General features: G+C 47.9%; 1 protein-coding gene and 1 non-coding gene across 9 annotated transcripts in view; one reads left to right on the top strand and one right to left on the bottom strand.

Annotated features, from left to right (window-relative positions):
* The window catches only part of LOC100120851 (neurexin-1), a 96,845-nt gene that overhangs the window by 51,490 nt on the left and 30,638 nt on the right, over nucleotides 1-14,717 (top strand). For 5 of the 8 annotated variants that reach the window (XM_031929551.1, XM_032599720.1, XM_016985415.2 and 2 more), the window contains 7 exons: nucleotides 131-238; nucleotides 1,133-1,340; nucleotides 3,553-3,744; nucleotides 5,414-5,557; nucleotides 5,881-6,098; nucleotides 8,155-8,263; nucleotides 13,218-13,540. In XM_031929551.1, coding sequence (XP_031785411.1) covers nucleotides 131-238; nucleotides 1,133-1,340; nucleotides 3,553-3,744; nucleotides 5,414-5,557; nucleotides 5,881-6,098; nucleotides 8,155-8,263; nucleotides 13,218-13,540 — 1,302 coding nt within the window. The remainder of the gene's footprint in view (nucleotides 1-130; nucleotides 239-1,132; nucleotides 1,341-3,552; nucleotides 3,745-5,413; nucleotides 5,558-5,880; nucleotides 6,099-8,154; nucleotides 8,264-13,217; nucleotides 13,541-14,717) is intronic. The other 3 variants (XM_031929553.1, XM_008207311.3, XM_031929555.1) reach the window with 1 other exon arrangement.
* TRNAS-CGA lies at nucleotides 4,843-4,924 on the bottom strand. Its single transcript has one exon. It is a non-coding gene; the product is annotated as a tRNA-Ser (tRNA).

Raw genomic sequence — 14,717 nt, 5'->3', positions numbered from 1 at the left:
GGAACAAAAAAGTGCATCGTACGATTTTTTCCAGTTCACTTTTCTGCGGATTTAGAGACGGGGCTTCCACAGCTCTCTCCCCGACGCCATGAGATCCCGAGTAAGAGCCCTGCGCTTTTCTTTGTTTCAGGTCCTGCCGCCCTGGAAGGCTGCCAAGTCCGGGAGTATATCTTTTAAAATTCGTACGAACGAGCCCAACGGCTTGGTCATGTATAGTAGAAGCGGAGCGCTCACTCGGGTATGTAAATCATTATTTGAAAACTTTCAACGGCTCCACAACGAAAAAAAAAGCACGCTGGAGGAAGGAACTTTTCACCTATACCTCTGCTCTCGTTCCTTTCCACGCTCGCGTCGTCGTCGTTGTTGTTGTTGTTGTTGTTACATATACCTTGTTCTACGTATTATACGCTAGTCGGTCCGACAGATTGAAATGAAAAAAGTTGACGAAAATTTCATTTTTCGGCCGCGCGCAGCTCGTGTGTATGCGCACAGGCGTCGGTGAAAAATTCCGCGCGCGCGTTTTTTTCTCGTCGTTTTATTTTATAAACACTCTAATGCGATTATCTCGTACACGGCTGACTGGCTCGTCGGCGGCTCCCGAGGCGCGCCCGAACGCGCTTCGCTCTTTTTTGCCTTTTTATCGTCGCGCGCGTGCGAGCGAGTTTCTAGTCGCGCGGCGCGAGCGTTGTTGTTGTCGCTTTTGAAAAAAAGCTTCCGTTGTGTGTACACGCGCAGGTGGAAAAAGTTCCGCAGAGGCGAGGAGTAACGCAATTATAACAATAATACGTAACGCTCGGCGAACAGAGCTCCAGTCGGATTATTATCGCTCGAAATTCGCGGCCGATTCGACTCGATGCCATTAGAAGTTGCGGCTATTTTCGTAGCCGCTTATAGAAATGCGAGCGCGGAATTATAATTTCGCCGTGGTCGAGCCGCCCGGCTCTCCGTGAGTGCGAAAACACGATGGAATCCATTTACCGGTAAAATATACATATGTATAGTGATAATTCCTCTCCAGCTCGAGCGCGCGGGAAGAAGCTTATTTTCAAAGCGACAATGGAAAAAGAGTCCTGCTTACATAGCTGATACCGGGCTGTGCCGTGTGTGCTTTGTTTGTTGAAAAACTACGCAGACGGACCTGTTCGCGTTCGAGATCCTCGGAGGCTACCTGTACCTGCACATGGACCTGGGCGAGGGTCCGCTGAAGGTTCGAGCCTCGGACGAGCGCGTCGACGACGGCACCTGGCACGACGTCGCCCTTCGACGCGTCGAGCGCGAGGGTCGCGTCGTCGTCGACGGCTCGACCTTTGAATTCCGGCCACCGGGTAAGGATGATAACTGCAAGTATCAATGTTTTGTCTATTTTAAAAATCGATCGTGCACCACCACCACATCCTCCCTTACGTAGTGTGGAATGACTCAACTATATCATGTCATCTCACGACCATCGACTACGGCAAGTACTTTCTGGTTTTGTGTTTTTTGTTCTCTCTTTATCTATTCTCTCTATCTACTGGCTCTACTTTATACATACACGAGAGAGCTGATGTGAGGAGCCTCGGGGATAGAAGGATGTGGTATATTATCGACGCTGCAGGTTTCTGCCTTATCCGTGTACGTACATCAGCTTTTTTCGAACTCGCTGCCCATTATATATTGATCGACGCGGCGAACTTCAATCGAGAGAGCGATGAAAACATTCGAGGCTATTTTAAAAATAGCCCCAATTTATTCTGCGACTGCCTGCACTGAGAAACGTGGCCGAGCGGACTTTAGCCGTTAACTTGATCGATCGAACTTGTTCGGGCGGTACAGAATTTGCGAAACTTGAAAATTCTCTGGATGGCAATCGAGTTGTAAAACCGACCCAATTCAATTCACCGATATTTCTAACTTGGCTGAATTCCGCCAATCAATCAGGTTAACGAGTATTCTCTTTTGCGGGGCTCGAAAAAAAAGCTGGCGCGCGATCGTCGGTGAGGCAGAAAAAGATCAATTCTGTATAAATGTTATATTTACTCTCTTTGATAGATAAAACTCATACACGTTCTACCTCTCTGTCGATTATTTATTTATTTATTTATTTATTTATTTATTTAATTATTACTTTTAATTATAACGATCTTATTGTTCCGAAACGATCTCGATGTCCATGTTAACGAGTCCGACTCTGATCCGACGTCATAATCGAGCATTTATCCAGAGCAATCGCTGAACGATTTCCCCGGGACACATCGAGTAGCGGCGCTGCCTTTCCATCACAAGTCGAGCGTGAAGCCGGGCGATAGTAAAAGTTCGTTAATAAAGCTCGATCGATTCGCTCCTCGATCGAGCTCAAATGTAAATCCGCTCGTTAACGAAGTCGCTCGCCGTTATTCCCCTCATTAACGACTCGTCGCGTGCGCGATATCTTCTATCTCGCACCGAAAAAACGATTGCTTCTGGTTACGTATTATAGCAGCGTCGACTCGTCTGACATTACGTGTATATGTATATGTGTATTCTGTTCTGCACTTTGCATTGCCATTCATCTCAACTCCAAAGTGCATATAGACAAGACTCTCTTATTCTCTCATGTACAGCCCGTCACGGCGCTGTATACAATGTTACGTATCTGACCAAAAATAGCAGTGTATACAGTGGCCGTACAGGGCGAGTCGCACAGAACGGGGTAGTGGACGAAAAGAAAAGCTGCCGCTGATGTAAATCTCCAACCGCAGCTCTGGCCTACACTGTATATGCATAGTTGTATGCATTCACGCATCGTCGGCTTCTTTCGCGGCTTCGGTCCAGTGCTCTCTATATCGCGACGGTTTATTACACGTTCGGCCGCACTGCAGCAGTCCGAGAGTACAATACACGGCGGAAGAGAGACGTACGCGCTCATAATTCAGAGGCGGTTACACGCGCTCGAGAAAACAGAGCTTTTTATCGACTACTATAGCTTATACTATGGTGTCGTCGCTGTTTGTCTTAGTCGCGGGATTATTTGCCAAGTCGATACAGCACGTACGAAAATTCCACGAGTCGTGTGTGCGTTCCCTCTCTCCGAAATTCAATTTTACCTTCGGACACACTCGATGTTGACGTTGCTCTCGCGTGTGTCGACTCGCGCTTGCAAGCTCAAGCAAATCGCGAGCTGTTAGAGAGAGAGAGAGAGAGAGAGAGAGAGAGAGAGAGGCGAACGATTGCAGTGGCCGATGAAAAACAACACACATACTGCTGCAGCGAGAGAGTGCGCTAGACTCCTCGTCCCTTTCCAACTTACAAACATATCCTCAAACGAGCGCAAACACGGCCGCGATTCGATTTCCCGCGCTCGTCGTTCAACGAAGCTCGTCGAACGGTGGCGGTCGACGCTCGTTACTCGCGCGCGATAATTCATTTTCGAAATTTCAGCCCCGGGACTGAAAAAAAAAGAGAAAATAAAAGAGCAAACGTTGATTGGCCGACGAGTGTTTGCGGCGGCAATGGATATACATCAGGGATGTACTACGCGCAGAGATACAGAGGTGGGCTAATTTTTGCCTGTTGTGGGCGTGATTTTCACAGGCGACTCGACGCAACTGGACCTCGACGGCCTGCTGTACATCGGCGGTGTCGGCGCCCCGTTCGCACCCCTGACCATGCCACCAGTGCTCTGGACCGGCAGCTTGCGCCAAGGATACGTCGGCTGCATGCGCGACCTCGTCATCAACGGCCAGCCCGTCGACATCGCTGGCTACGCTCAACAGCAGGATTCTGGTGAGAATTAATGTTTTCCGCGCTATACATATATAGCTATACAGGTCTATGCATATAATATTCTCTGCGACTGATGTGTGGGTGTGTGTGTATGCATTATATGTATTATATGTGTACACGGCTTTTAGTTCTGGCGGAATATTCTCGGGAATGTGTATTTTACATATATACTCCAGAGATGCGAAAACGTCGATTTTGATTGGTGTCTGACTGCTGCGTGAATTTTTTATCGAATTTCATAACGCTTGCGCTCGACGTCAATCGGAAGATTGACTTTTCTTGCTTTCGATGCTCCCGATTCATATTTTACTCGGGAGCGATCCATCGGAAGCGACGTGATAATCTTCATCCGATTATTAAAAATAAAATTTCCTCTGCCTCGAAATTACAAAATCTCGTCCGCGAGTGGTTTGTTGCATAAGTAAATAAAAGCCTTTTCAAGGAAAGAATTATATACGCGCGTGAAGAGGAGAGAATAAATGCACTCGTGTATTCCTGTATATCAGAGGTACTAAATTCCCACGCGATAAGGTAGGGACCTACGGTCGGTAAGCTTTTATCTGTAATGCGATTATGTAAAATGGCTTTGTATTCGCTTCTTAGCCTGTACCTCGCGCTCATCTCGCGTGAGATTAACACAGTTGCATATAACAGTACGTGCTTTTAACGTTTTTTTCCCTCCCGCTTTCTACGAACGTGGTCATAATAAATAAACAGTCCGCTGCTATAAACACGTCAAAGTGATTGGATATAGAAAAAAGCGCGCTCGCATGAAAAGCATAATATTGGTTTAGCTGGAAAATGGGGTAAAAATTCGGAACACAATGATTTTCCGGTTTAAAAAAAATGATGTTTTGCTTTTTCATCGAACGCGACATTACATTGTACAAACATCGGAAAATCGAGAGAATAAACGCAAATGAAAATCGAGAGAATAAACGCAAATGAAAATCGAGACGCAACTCAGTCCAGCAAACCGACGAATAAACAAATAAACGCTCGCCTTTAACCGCTTAAAATACACCGGCGAAATTAAAATCCAACGCTCGGAGCGAAGCAGGTGTCGCGCGGGGTCGAAAAAAAGTGATAAAAAAAATTCGCTGCGGACAGGATTCGAACCTGTGCGGGCATAGCCCATCAGATTTCGAGTCTGACTCCTTAACCACTCGGACACCGCAGCTGCGGCGTTGGAACGCTTAGTAGCGCTTGCGGCACTTTCCCGAGGCTCTCGCTCGACTGCGACGCGATGCGCCTGCGTGTACGCCCTCGGCACACGCAAACGCGATCGACTCGAGCGCGCTGGAGCATCGACTTTGATGATTTCTAAAATGTTTCTCTGAATCGAGTCATCGCGATGCATCACAGACGGCGATATATCCCTCTCTGTAATCAGGGTCCGATAAGCCAAGCTCCGAGGCTCACGACAATATTATCCTAATATTATATGCTCAGCGCCTATAATAATCACCCTCATACCTATAGACACGCGCGGAGAGCGAAGCCCCTAATAAGCCTACAGGGCCCGATTCGCGGCTGCAACAATCGATTTCCGCTCCGCTAAAGGCATACCCACGCAGTATATATAGCCGACGTACGACGTCAATAGATTGCGTGGTATACAGAGAGCGTAGTCAGGTAAAATTGAGAGCCGACTAATTGTGCGTTACAGGAGCTGTGCGTCCCGCCTGTCACGTTCAGGGCGCCCACTGCAGTTCCCAGCCGTGCATGCACAACGGCCAATGCGTCGAGGGATGGAACAGATTCCACTGCGATTGCTCAGGCACGGCTTTTACGGGCGCCACTTGCGGCAAGGGTAAGCGAACAAAACAATAACTCTATGGCGTGCAGTACGCGCGCACGCGATGCATATCGGACCTGTCCGTATATACGACGTCGCCTCGCTCAGCGCGATTTACTCGACAGATATTGCTGCAGACTCGTCGGGCAGCTGACCTTTCAAAAAACACCCTCTGCGCGAATACGCCTTATCGACGCCGCGGCTTCTCGTTCGCCTCCCTTCGCGAACTTGAGCTTGAAAAGCTCCGTGATGGCGTTTTATAAATTTGCCGTTACAATAAGGATCCGATTTAACGGGGGTGGATGTATTCAATGCGATTTTTTTTTTGTTATCGACAGACGCCTCGACGCTCTATCTGAACGGCTCGCAGCAGATGACGGCGCTGATGCCGGAAGACTCGAAGACACAGGCGGAGGAGCTAGTCATCAGGTTCAAGACGACGAAGCCACGAGGATTGTTATTGGCCACTAGTCTGGAGAATAGCGTCGATCGACTGCAAATTTCCCTTGAAGACGGCAGCGCCAAAGCCCTCGTACATATCGACCATCAGGAGAAGGTCAGTTTATTTCGAGATGTGTGCGAGCAGTCGAGTTTGGCATCTGGAACGTGTCTTTTTTCATAGAATATGCTTTATAAATTCATGCGCAATAAGGCTTCGTTAACAATCCATCATTGTACGTATGGCTATTGACCGAAGCTCGATTTATATAATAACATCGTCGATTAATCCGATGCTTTCGTATAACCGCGGATCAGTTTCGCAACGAGCGAACAATGTATCCGGATTAAGCTCCTTTGTCCTCAATTATTACCTCGAAATTCGACGACATAACGCCGAAAAATCGCAAATAAACGGCTGAATCTCGAGTTACGGCGAAACGGAAAAAAGGGAAGAATATAACCGCGTACGGCGCGCAATCGCAGGAACAGAAGTGCCGAGTCGAGTACAGCGATTCGGCCGCGGAAAGCTTCGGCGCAGAAATCCTCCCTCGCTCACGAGAGCGAGAGAGTTAAGAGAGTATATATACGAGTAACGCGCGATAAGAGAAGAGGGAGAGAGAGAGAGAGAGAGAGAGAGAACTGCGCGCGTGAGAAACGAACGATATAGAGAGTAGCATATCGGAGGGGGAGCGTAGAGCATTAGCGGTCGGGCCGAGGTAATTTGCGAGAATGTTTCAATCTTGCTACACGGGCTCCCGATAATTGAACGGAATAATTAATACGGGAATGCACTATCGCGATTAGTAGCGCGGACTACTGCGGTCCGTGAACGGCTCGATCGTACCTCGGCCTGAATCGCTCAAACCTGCAAGTCTCTCTCTCTCCGCGTATATCGAATCGTTATTCCCGCTCCGCGATCGAATGCACTTTATTCTTCGCCGCTATACTGCTCTCGATAATTTGATACGCGGACAACGAGATATCGGCAATCCGCGACCATACGGCTATAGTACACGAGTCGTGCATCGACTCTCTAAGCGCGAGTCGCGTCGAAATTGAAAAAGAATCCTGCAGTCCAGTGAACGTCGCCGTGGCGGCCGAAGAAGATCATCGCGCCGAGAACTACGTGACGCGAAAATCGAAGCGCGAGAGATACGTTCGTCGTTCAGCTGCAGCCGCTGCCGCGCGTGAATTATTAGATTAATTTTCGCGGCGCGCAAACAAAGACCGATTGTTTATTCGAGGGCGCGCTCGTTAACGCTGCGTATAGGGACAGATAAGCGCAGGCATAAGTCAGAGAGCGCGTAGCAACAGCGGCGTGACTAACGGATCGGCATTACGCTGCGGCTAATGAGCGCCAGATCGAATCGACCAGGGATTCATTGCTCGTCGGCCTCGAAACGCTCGGGAGGATCCGAAACGACTTTCTTTGCGCGATTTGATTAAACCCGCTCGTCTCTCTCTCTCTCTCTCTCTCTCTCTCTCTCTCTCTCTCTCTCTCTCTCTCTCTCTCTCTCTCTCTCTCTCTCTCTCTGCGCACATAGATGCACACAATGCAGCCCTGCGCCGATGAAACAGCGACACGCTGGCGCGCGTTGTTTACACCGCGAGCTTTTGACGCAACCCGACGTAGTTTGCCAGAGGCGATAATCGCGCGGATGTGTGATTTTATTTGCCGCGATGCACCGAGAGCGATGTATGTGCAGTGTATATCGTCCTTTTTTCCGATCGCCTCCGGCTGCTGCTGCATCGATAATCTCTCTCGCGATGTGATGTATGTACGCGCAGCCGTGATTATTATTCATTGGCGTGGAAATCCTAAATCCTAAATTAATTCCAAAGCTCGCCCTTGGCGATAATGATTTCCGCGCACTCGCACTCGTTTTCGGGACCCAATTGAACGCGGGGAGCCCATAAGTGCAGCTCGTTATACGCATAATGCGCGAGCGATAATTTCATTCTTGCGGACGACGATGTATGTATATTGCGCGCTGCAGATTTTCGATTTGCACTGTGTACACATGCGCTACTCGCTGTGCTGCTGGCTGGCTGGAATTCATTAAAATTATCATATGTGCCACATCGCTGCGGTCGTCGGATTTTGGATTTATATCGCTGGAATGATTATGTAACGTATATGTATACTCATGAGAGCTGTGTCCCTTTTTCAGGTCATCCTCACCGGGCAAGGACTCAACGACGACATGTGGCACACCTTGAGGTTCTCGCGTCGAGCCAATTCCATCAAGTTCCAAGTCGACGATGAGGCTCCGATTGAAGGTACGAAAAAAAGCAACCTTTTATACTCGCAGTTCTCTAGTTCTGGCAGAGTAAACGTGCGCGGGGCCGACATTTGCATGCCAGAGAGAGCCTTTGTTCTGCTGAAATATCGAAAGTGAATAAAATATTTCCGAGAGACAAAGGCGTGGAGAGGAAAAATGTAATATGTATTGGCGCTGTGCGTCGTCTTGAGAATACGGACGAGGTTGAGCTAAAATATATAGGGGAGAGATAAAAAAACGAACGTACAAAAGCGCCGGATCGACTGCTCGCGCGTGCATATAGCCGACCACTTTTGTGCACATCCCGGAATTTTAGCATATTTATTAGTTTCGGGTCAACTTCCCGGCTGCGGCCGCGGCTTCAAAGCTTTTGTGCCGTTTGCCCTTATATATTCCGGAGTTGAAAGCGAGATAGAGGTCGTCGAAATATTTCAAAAGCGTCATTCACGCAGCCGAGTTCGCTGGGAAATTTCTATCTCCCGACCCGCGCGCGTGACTCTTTTTTCAACGGAATGAAATCAGCCGTTATTTTCGCGCGCACGTTTTGTCGACGACGATCAGCTCTAACGGCGAGCTTTTGCAGAAATTAGAAAGAAAAAAATACGGAGATCGACGTTATGTATTTATCGCACGGGCAAGCTGTTGCGATCGGTCGCTCCTCGTCAACGAGATAATTGAGGGCTTGAATATTAGAATCGTCGCCGTTTCGCGGAGTTTCTAGCTCTCCATGCGAAACTTTACGCGACGACGATGTGTCATGCGCGGATAATTTTATCGGCTGCAGCCCGCGAGCTAGAAAGGAAATCATTAATTTTGCCCGCGACGAAGTCATTTTCGGGCCGACAGTATAAACTTTTTGCTAATTGCGGCTAATTAGTTGCGCGAATTAAACTACTTCGAAACTTGGCGAAACCTTCAGCCTTGTGTATACGAATGATGCTCGGAATGGTGTCTTTTACGATTTCGACTAAGCGGCGTTTCATAGCCTGCGTTATTGCTCGTAAATAATGAATTTGGAAGACAATATCTCTAATGTTGAGTATATACATTTGTGAATTGTGCGAAATTTTCGATGAGGAAGTTTCGAGCTTCATAGCTGTTTCAACTTTACGTGCGATTGTTGAAATTGCCTTCGTAAATTTTAAAGCCTTTGACGTCCGCGCATTTTGTAGTTCATTATCATTATTAGAATTTGAACTAAGTGGCAGCTTAAATGAGAAACCTTTCGAGTCAAGCAGATAAACTTTTAATGAACAGGGCTCCGCTATTCATTCAAGAGCATATTTTGGAATCATCTGTAATTCAGAGACGCTTCAGTGCCCTGTAAAAGTTGTGAAAGTCAACGCTTTTCAAAACGTGTTCTATTCTCGTATTTAGATGTAATCTAATTTCACGTCAACGTTAAGAATGCATCGCGATAACGCTGCTCGGAAATTTCAAAAATATCGTATTCGATCACGCGCGATTAAGCACAGCAACGGAGCTCGTTGCTCGAAAGAAACTCTCACCTGCGCAAACTTATCGCTTAGGAAAAAGAGCCCGCGAGAGAAAAGTTTAGATTGGGCCGGTGCGCTCGGACGACAATATAAGAAGGCGAGTAATGAATACAATTCCTCGCTGCTTACCTCTCCTTCTATGCATAAGTTTATTGCCGGCAGCGAACCGAAAACGCTCCGGAGTGAGAGAAAGGAAAAAAGTCGGCCTCGGTTTGTTTGTTCGCCATTCGAACGAGGAGAAAATTGCCGAGTGAGAGAGAGAGAGAGAGAGTATAAAAGGGTAGAGGTGAGAGAGAAAAAAGAAGCAGGAATAAAAGAGCGTCTTCTCGCCGGTCTAGGTATAAAGGTCCGCTCGTGAAAGAGACTAACGGCAAAGTTTAATATCCTTGTGGCGTTCGCAGCGAGTTCCGATTGCTTTTTAATTGACGGAGAAGGAGCTCTCACGCGCGCGAGCGCAGAGTTTCCTATCTCTCCTCCGATGTATAACTGTATAGATGAAGCACTAGAATTCGCATTGTGAATCTTCTCGCGTGTGTGTATAAGCGTATAATAGAGACAAAAAATTAAGTGCAAAGCCCGCCTGTATAGCCTCTTAAAGTAGCTTTTCCAGCTCCGATCCGCGACCATTATCTCGAGTTCAAGCTCCGCGTGCTGGAGGATTACGCCGGGGAGGAAGAAACGAATAGCCGCAGGGATGGGCATAGCTTTATCTAGCTCGTGCGCGCGCGGAAAGGCTAACTCTTACCCTATACATACATATATACGTATATATAAGTGAAAGAATCGGCAGGGCGCGCACTTGCCTTATACTCGAAATTGGCTTAATGTAGAGGAGACGGGATTTACCGGCCGGGATTTGCCGGGGCGATAAGCATTTCTTATTACTCCAAGCGCCCAGCTCCGTTAATGCCGCGCACACGCGAACGCGCGGAAAAATATTCGCCGGTTGGATCTTTGGGCGGAGGCTATATCGTAGACCATAGTCCCCGTCGTTTCAATTAGCATGCACGGGAGGCTTGTACACGACCGGCCATGCAAATGACCGTTTGAACGTGACGCTTCGAAATTCTTATCGCCGTGACGTTTACGTGCGCCCCGACGTAGGTGGTCGATTATTCTTTTGGGAAACTTCCTTTTTTTTTTCAATTCTCCTCTATGACTATAGGCTGGAAATGACGGGTAAACGAGGGCTATACACGTATACGTGTACGTAATTCATCAAATTGTAATATTCCAAAATTGAATTGTGTATACCATACGCGACGATGAAAAATTCTATATACCCATCCGTTACACGTTTATATCCGATATCCATATATACAGTTGCAGATTGCAGCAGACAGCGCAGCGGCATTATCACTCAAAGCGGCGGGCCATTCAGACATAGATAAAACCCGATTCGCCTGCAGTTCCACGGAATAAAAAGGACGCGTCCCTTTTGCGGGCAACCGCGGAGATATGTAACAGCCCGCGACGCGAATGGAATGTACACCGCGCGCATCGCCAAAGGAATAAAACCGCGAACCGGCTGCTGCTGCTGCTGCTGTGCATTCAGTGCGCGAGGGCCGCATATACATAGGGTCGGATTTTCGGCTCGTCATTTATCAGAGAGCCCTCTCGTGCGGGACGGAGCGCATGAATAGGGGATCCGAACTCGATGAGCGGAAGAGTTATTCGCCTGCGATATTTGCAGCTCTATTTTCCATTTCCGAGCAACGCCGTCGCATCGGCTCTCTAACTCTCATTATATCTATTTCCTATCCTGCTTATGCTCTCTCTTGAGTCGTCGGCCACTCCTCCGTTGTATTATTGTGGAATTCAGAGAGAATATCGTATATAACGCTCGATGCGAATTCAAGGCAGTATAAATAATCGCGGAAGGTATCCGCCCCGTTTACGACGTAAGTTGCGCATAAAGCATTGCAGAGGAGGATAAGTTATAAAATTTTTACAACTCCCGCTGTATATAGTACACACGGCGAGATGATAAACGGCGCCTATTATATTCGAGTTTCTGATCGATCGTATAATGCTCGGATAAATTTCGTCGCTCGCGCACAATGCGCGGCCTTTTATTCCTCTCTCCGATAATTGCGCGGCTGCTCCGTGCTCGAAAACATTGGCGCGCGGGTGTAAGCTCGAAAAATATATGTACTATATAGCGCACTGTACGAGAGTTTAAGCGATAGAGGCGCGAGAACGTGCGCGTGGCAAGCTTCCAATTTTTCTCTCTCTCTCTCTCTCTCTCTCTCGGTCCTTTCAATTTCCCGACTATACGCCGCTGCTGCTGGTGCTGGGCGAAAAGTGCCTTCTTCGCGAAATGAGAAAAGGCTCTGGGATAAATCGCAACGCCTTGCAAAAAGCATCGCGAAGTAATAACTCTATAGCGCCGGCTGCAGCGGTAGCACTCACGGCCCTCTCGATGTATATATAGAGAACGACGCGGCCCGAGAGCTTTTAACGGAAAAGCCAGCCGCTGCAGCGCGCGCAGTAATCGCGTTTTGCACGATGAATAAACAAGCGGCCGACCGGAGGCAGATGATGCTGTATACGTCGATGTACACATAGACATATAACGTTGTATACGCGAGAGATGCGCCTTATACGAATGTCTACAGCTATACTACACGGACCTTAGAAAATTTGAAGCCCGCCTGCGCAATATCGATAATGCGATCGGCATACGGCTGGTTTGCCAATCAAGTGTGCAGAGCTCCGGATCAGCCCCATTATATGAGCGGCCGATGCGCGCGCGGAGAGTGTAGCATCAATATTAAGTTAGCCCACGCGGCAATAGCCTAAATTGCTGCTCCATCTCCCGACGCATCGCCGCTGCACATAACAACTCTCGGCTGTACGACGAGCTATAGTTCTCCTGCACACTATGTACGTGTATGCTCGCACAAGGACGAAAGAGGATGACTGGTATACAATGACAAGTAGGTTGTCGCGAAAACTCGCGATAGCACAGTCTCCGCTTGCGAAGCCCCTCGTAAGCCGCGCATAGGTTGTCTCTCGGCAAACAATAGGCCTCGAGCGTACAATGGCAAATTGCAGAGAGACCGGGAGAGAGAGAGAGAGAGAGAGAGAGAGATAGAGAGAGAGAGAGAGTCTGCACACACCGGCCGTATTTTGAGGCAGTAGAGAGAAGGAGGGACTACTGCCGCAAACCACCGCCAAGGCTGCTGCTCCGCTGCTACACACCGAGGCCAATATCGACATTCAATCAAATGACCTAGTCGCTCTCTCTCTCTCTCTCTCTCTCTCTCTCTCTCTCTCTCTCTCTCTCTCTCCCTGCAGATTCGCCGTCTTTGCCGAGAGTAGCTCTCTGATTAGCCACCCGACTCCCTCTGTGTGTGCTCGACGCACAAACATGCCCGATGATGCTCTATGTGTGTGTGTACAGAGAGACAGAGACGCCGATGTGTATACCCCGTGCTTTTCATTAATTTCCAGCCGAGGCGATACTGGGCGAGAAGAACACCCTGGAGTTCCGGACCTTCCACGTCGGCGGCTACCTGCACTCCGGCGAGGAAATCCCACACTTCGTCGGCCAGCTGCAGCAGATCTGGTTCAACGGGTATCCCTATCTCGAGATAGCCAGGAGCGCCGGGACGCATCAGACTTCTCATCAGGGCTACACGCCGATCATCAGGGTCACCGGCAAGTTCGGCAAGCGCAACCACCCGGTCCATCATCCGGTCACCTTCACCTCCAAGCATACCAAAGTCGGCCTACCCGTTCTCAAGGCCTACGTCGAGACCAACATTTACTTTCAGGTATACGCGTATGATTTTTAATTATTAAAACCTATATAACGCTGACGTACATACGGTTATGGGCGACATCAGCGCGCTAAACTCGTCCGGCTTATATTCGCTATTATAATGTTTAATGAGGCCGTGCGGTCGTGCGGCTATCGTCCTACTCCCTCCTATACTTTCAACTTTTCATATCGTCCGCGCGATCTATTGGATTACTGCTCCACTTTCGACGCGCATTAATTTGTTTATTGGATTTTCAAAAGCATATAGCGCGCGTATAGCTTTTATCGCTGTTTTTTTAATCGCGGAATTTCCCCTGGTAGAAACGGTATCCAAATTATTTGTAGTAGTTTTCTTTGTCAGTTTTTGTTACAAGATGTAACGCTTTTTATCCTAGTTCTTTGGCAGTTTTTAGATTGAGTATTCTTAACTATTTTCTTCCGAAGATAGTTGGTGAAATAATACGATTCAGGTGCACGTGGTTAATGGCGATTCTAAGGTTAGAATTGGAAAATCATTACTAGCAGGCTTGTATTCGAGTTTTTTTAACGAAAGTATATAGAATAATGATTTGCATGCGAAAAATCATCCGAAATATTTCGAGCGACCGGGTACTCGAACCCGAGCCCTGCACAAGGATAGCCGCGCGCCTTAGCCAACCGAGCCAAGTAAACGTTGTCATTTGACCAACTATCTTGGGCATTACTTTTCAAAAACAGCTCGATCTAAGAACTGCCAAAGAAATAGGATAAAAAGCGTTACATCTTGTAACAAGAACTGACAAACAAAACTACCAAGTTCTTAGCTTTTTCACCATTTTAAATCGGCCAATTTCTACCAGGGTCACCACCGGAGAAACTCGTATAATTCCGTACAACGACGTGCGCAGTTCCGAAGCGGGCGATGTATATTTTATTCGTTGAAAATTTGAAAATACCCATGGGCTCGTCGAGGAGTTTACTCTTTATTGAATGATGAGAGAAGAAGCTTTTGAAACTTGATAAATCCGCGCTATTGTACGCGAAAACGACGGCGGGCGCGGCCTAACGTAAAACTCGACTCTCTCTCTCTCTCTCTCTCTCGAAGTATGATCAAATTTGTACGACTTTGTGATTCGCGCTTGAGACAGTTTGCCGGCGAGTTTCAGCCAGTAATCGAAGACGCTTGACTTTCGGCTTTGTTAGAAAGTTAG

The sequence above is a fragment of the Nasonia vitripennis genome, chromosome 4, assembly GCF_009193385.2.
Source record: "Nasonia vitripennis strain AsymCx chromosome 4, Nvit_psr_1.1, whole genome shotgun sequence".
In the NCBI taxonomy this organism is placed as follows: Eukaryota; Metazoa; Arthropoda; class Insecta; order Hymenoptera; family Pteromalidae; genus Nasonia; species Nasonia vitripennis.
Note: the sequence above shows the minus strand (reverse complement) of the source record. Positions and strands in the feature narration are given on the sequence as shown.